Source organism: Monocercomonoides exilis, assembly GCF_001643675.1.
Source record: "Monocercomonoides exilis strain PA203 chromosome Unknown scaffold64-419423, whole genome shotgun sequence".
In the NCBI taxonomy this organism is placed as follows: Eukaryota; Preaxostyla; order Oxymonadida; family Polymastigidae; genus Monocercomonoides; species Monocercomonoides exilis.
Window position 1 is genome coordinate 414543 of NW_027150609.1, and position 4881 is coordinate 419423.

The 4881-nt window shown below is 47.6% G+C and overlaps 2 protein-coding genes across 2 annotated transcripts; both read left to right on the top strand.

The window, feature by feature from the left end:
* Window positions 1-521: 521 nt before the first annotated feature.
* MONOS_16168 (uncharacterized protein) lies at window positions 522-3556 on the top strand (the record flags this gene model as incomplete). Its single annotated transcript, XM_067869082.1, has 3 exons — window positions 522-1007; window positions 1108-1399; window positions 1464-3556. 3 exons carry the CDS (start codon window positions 522-524, stop codon window positions 3554-3556), a joined length of 2871 nt encoding a protein of 956 aa, XP_067719318.1.
* Window positions 3557-3604: 48 nt separating this feature from the next.
* On the top strand, window positions 3605-4528 carry MONOS_16167 (uncharacterized protein; the record flags this gene model as incomplete). The annotated part of the gene is made up of 1 exon (XM_067869081.1): window positions 3605-4528. The coding sequence occupies one exon, from the start codon at window positions 3605-3607 to the stop codon at window positions 4526-4528; it is 924 nt and encodes a 307-aa protein (XP_067719319.1).
* Between the last annotated feature and the right edge of the window lie 353 nt (window positions 4529-4881).

Sequence of the window (4881 nt, forward strand, 5' to 3'; positions counted from 1 at the left end):
CGAATGGCTGACACTCTGGAGGCAGGCGGGAGAACTTAAACACTTTATAGTGTTATGAAAAGCTTTCTCAATTTGAATGAGTGATGACATCCTTTAAACCTTTATCCCGTTGAGTGAAAAGGAATTTTTAACTGGACAAATGAATGAAATTTGAAATGCCTTTGTTAGGAAAGCAATCACAGCTCAGGAAAGGAAGGACTTTCCCGAAGCGATCCGAGTAATTGAATTCCTCCAACTTGTTCTCGAATAGGGCTTAAAAGCAGCCAAAGCGATTATAGCCCTCACAGCAAAGGAGCTGAAGAAGACACAGCAATCCGAGGAGGAGAAAGAGCGGCTCAAAGGACTGTTCTGTGCGTACGCCCTGATAGCCGACTGCATCAGTTGCATTAATTTATTGAAAGTCGTGCTTTAGTCAAACTGGGAGAACGTGAAGGGGTTCCTTGAGGGAGGAAAGTCCAAAGAAATCCTAGAGAGCCTGAGGAGGTTGGTGGAAAGCACTAGCTTTTTTCGCCCAGAGGGGGATGTTCCAGGGTACGGAACATCCCCCGCTTCTCCCACAGCCTTCGGCCTTGTCTCAGCTAGGAGCGGACACTCAAGGAGGTTCAGCACAGGCAGGAACGCTCAAGGCTTCGCCTACAGGTAACTCCAAAAGCACGGCTTCGATTGGAGCTTCACGAATTTCAAGGAAAGAAGGAGGTCAACACAAGTCTTCCCACAGAACGCCCCAGCATCAGCTGGGAGAGTGGCCTCGATCACAGTTCCCCTCCCCCCAGCTCCCCCGAGGATACAGGGAGGATCAGCAACAGGGACAGCCCCTGGATCGAGCCAATGTGCCCAGAAAAAGCGAGTGGGAAGGAGGTTGCACTTCGCCGCGAGACAGAAATAAACGGAATGCTATCGAATTCCGAGAGAGTGACAATGCAACAGGGAATCTCACCCAATCGAGAGATGGATACGATAATGGAACCCGTGGGAGATTGCGAGAATATCGTAGAGGGATTGAGCCCGTTTGATCAAGAGATGAGGAGAAATCAAGAGATCTCGAGAGATCACGAGAAAGGATCATGAAGAGAGAGCATTGAAGGAGACTCCGTATATCCCCGCAAGACTAAGCAGAAGAACGAGCAGAAATCCGAGAAGGAGGAAGAGAAGGGAGCCTTGAGAGCTTCTGGGACTATTATCGAGTCCCCAATTGGGATCGCCCTGGAGGTGAGCTCGAAGACAGCTATTGCAGATACTCTCGAAGGAGAAGTGAATACACAGATGCGGTTTGGCCACAAGATGCCAGGAGAAAGGGAGAGGATAGTGATTGGACCACCGAAAGAGCCACTTCCTGGGAGACTGGTTAACAGACAAAGCAAGTGGAAGGAGATTGGTAGAGATAAACAAGTTTGCCGTGGTTTAAGAGCTCAATGGATGAGCCCCCATCCCAAATCTCACTCGAGGAGAGAAAACGCAAGCAGGAGTTTCGGGGGACGACGGAGATGAGGAACAATTATTCATCCCTCTTGCCGGAGGAACTGATAGACTGAGCGGTGAAGCCCATACAGAAGTCGGAGGTGAAGTGGTTCAACCCAACATTCATGGTGATAAAGAAAAACGGAAAGTGGAGAAAGATCAAGGACTGCAGGGCGCTCAACGAGGAAGTGCAGGGAAAGCATTTCAAGATGGATTCCCAGGAGACAGTGGTGGAACTCCTGAAGGAGAACGATTGGATGACCACTCTGGACATATCGGGTGCATACCAACATGTCAAGGTGGACGAGCAATTCAGTCCCTTCCTGTGCTTCAGCTTTCAGAAGCAATGCCATTCTTACGTAGGGATGCCTTTTGGAGCGCAAGATGCGCCCAGAGGATTCACAAAGATAATGATACGAGCAGTGTCTTATATCAGAGAGAAGTGAATAGCGAAGCTAGAAATACTCTTGAACGATATTTTCCTCATGCATCCAGACAGGGATGCGTTAAGATTGATCTCGCAGGAGATAGCCCAGTTCCAGTGGAGTCTGGGCTGGATACTGTCGGAAGAGAAATTGAACTTGTAATCAACAAGGAGTGTGGAGTTCCTTGGATTGCTTTGGAACTCGGAAAAGATGGAAATGACGCTCCAAGAGAGGAAGAGAGTGCTGCTCCTGGAGGATGTGCGAACCTGGATAGCACTGGCAAAGAAGAGGAGGAGACAAAAGACGAGAGACTTAGCAGCACTCCTCGTGAGGTTGAATTTTGTGAGGTTACAACACCCACCAGCGAGCTTGTGGATGAAGCGCATGCAATACATACTGAGGCAGGCAATAGCCCGCGGAGGCTGGAAGGGAACGGTGATAGTCAGCCCAATGATACTGGGAGAATTAACACACTGGAGAAAGATACTACAGGAAAACAGACCAAGGAGTCTGAAGAGAAGGAACAGACCAGCGGTACTAACGACGGACGCTTCAGAGCTGGGATGGGGTGCAGTGCTAACAATACCGAGAGAGAACAAAGAGGAGAAGATATATGTCCACGGAAGTTGGACCATCCAGGAGAGCGCGTTTGCGATAAACGAGAAGGAGTCCAGAGCAGTGTTGAAGACTTTAGAAAGGAAAGGAGCATGGCTGAAAGAACAGAGGATAGATCATATTTGGTTGAATACAGACAACATGTCCACGAGATGGACAACACAGAAGAAGAAGGGAGAACCATCTCTCATTCCAACACTGAGAGCATTAGAGAAGAAATTGAACAGCCTGGACATAAAAATACAAACAGAAAATATCCCGGAAGCACAAAACACGGAAGCAGATGCACTCAGCCGGATGGCGAGAGAACAGGACAATGCACTGAGGTGGGAGAAAGTCGCAGAGATATTGCAAATAGTCGCACCGAGAACACAAGATATTACTTAAGGACCGATTGCACCAGTACAATGCGGAAGAACTTGGAAACTATTTTCTCTGAGAAGGGAGAGATAGAAAGAAATACCAAAAGAAGAGATAGTGCGAGTCCATCCGTTCCTGAGAATCATTGGACGGGTGCTGAAAGAGAAGATGAACGAAGCTCAGAGGGAACGGACGATTCTGATTCTGCCAGCCTAGCGGGTGCAGACCTGGACCCCGCGACTGCAGCCTGGGCATTCGACAAAGACCCTGGGGACTTTTCAGGAGTGCATGATTCCGGGAGCGAGGATGAGAAGGGAAGGCTGGAAACTACCCCCAGGGGAGGTGATATCCGTCACACTGGAGAGGAAAATATTCCAGGAAGGTGCCTCTTCCTCACATGGGGAGAATACGTTGGAGCAAAAAACATTGCAGCAGCAATTCTGAAAAATCAAAAGAGTGAAAGAGATACGTGGAGAGCGCTACGAAGAATAAAGCAGTTTTTTGATAGAGAGAGCATGAATGACACTGACACCCTCACATCCAGAGATGCCAAGTGGATTATGGCAGAGTTAACCGAAACGCAATCAAGCTCTAACCTGTCAAGAGGAGTGATATATCAGACGGTACGGAAAGTGCTTGATAAAATAAATCTGTTTAGAGAGATAAAGATTGATGGGAAGGACATAGAAATATTTTAAAAGACTTATGTGGGAGAGAAGCTGAGAATGGTCAAGCGACACAAATTAATGTGGGACTTGACAATCATCACGAAATGGGCAGAAGCCACCCACGATATGACGGACCCACAGATCCTCCAAAGGAGAGCTCTCATCCTGACCATGATCTTTGGAGTTTTAAGTCCAGCAGAGCTGGAAAGAATGAGAAGAGAGACAACGAAATTAAAAGATTATACAATACTCACACAAGTACAAACCAAAACATCGGGAAGGGAGACGGTAAAGGTTATTATATATACACACCCCAATTCACGTATCGATGCAGCAGGGGAGCTCCAACGTTGGTTAGAGTTTACAAAGACAATTTTTCAGAATGAACAGGTGTGGTCTGACATAGAGGGGAGCGGGCCTTCAAATTTGCAGAGAATAAAGGAAGAACAAACAGCTATTCTTAGAGAGAACGGAATACCTGAAACTTTCACGGGGAACTCTATAAGACACGCAGTGATTACACACTTAGCAAGACAAGAAGGAGCGGACTGGAAGGCTATCAATGCTTATGCGAGATTGGCCTCGGGTTCGAGAGTGGCCCAGGAATATTACACCGAGCTACCAGTTCAAGACACGAGATGGATCCTGGAGACGATCTGCGGCCCAGTACCCCTTGTAGGAAATGGAGACAAGTTGGAGAAGGACAGCGAGAAAGAGAATATAAGAAATGAGAATACAGAATCAGGAATAACGGAATATTCAGGAGAAAGTTTGCAAGCTGGAGGAGAAGTGGAGGTGAGCAAGAGGAAGAGATCGAAGAGACGAGGGACTATTCGAGATAAGAGTTTACGGCATGAGAGCGAAATAGCTGAACAACCCGAGCGTTGGGGAACACCCTTCATAGTTCCCAGTAGCGAAAGCGAGCTTACGGGAGAGAAGGATCCAACTCCGCTGAAGAGGAGGGGAAAAGATCGGAAGAGGCGTAGCGGAAGAAGTATTTAACAGATAGGTAATGACACTGAAGAGGCAAGGGCCAAATCTATGTCGCCTCAAAGATATACCAAGAGGGAGCGGGTATAGACCAGGAGGTTTGCACCACTATACGCACGCTCTCAACTCATCCGCCGCACTAGATGGTGCTGGAAAGGGGGTTTTTGATCACACATACGGAGATAAAAGGGATTTCGAGACTCATTATTGAGGAGTAAACCTGTCTCACTGCGTTCTATCAATTCGCAAAAAAGCTAATCTATTAACGCAAGGAGCAGGTTTACTCCTCAATAATGAGTCTCGAAATCCCTTTTATCTCCGTATGTGTGATCAAAAACCCCTTTCCAGCACCATCTGTGCGGCGG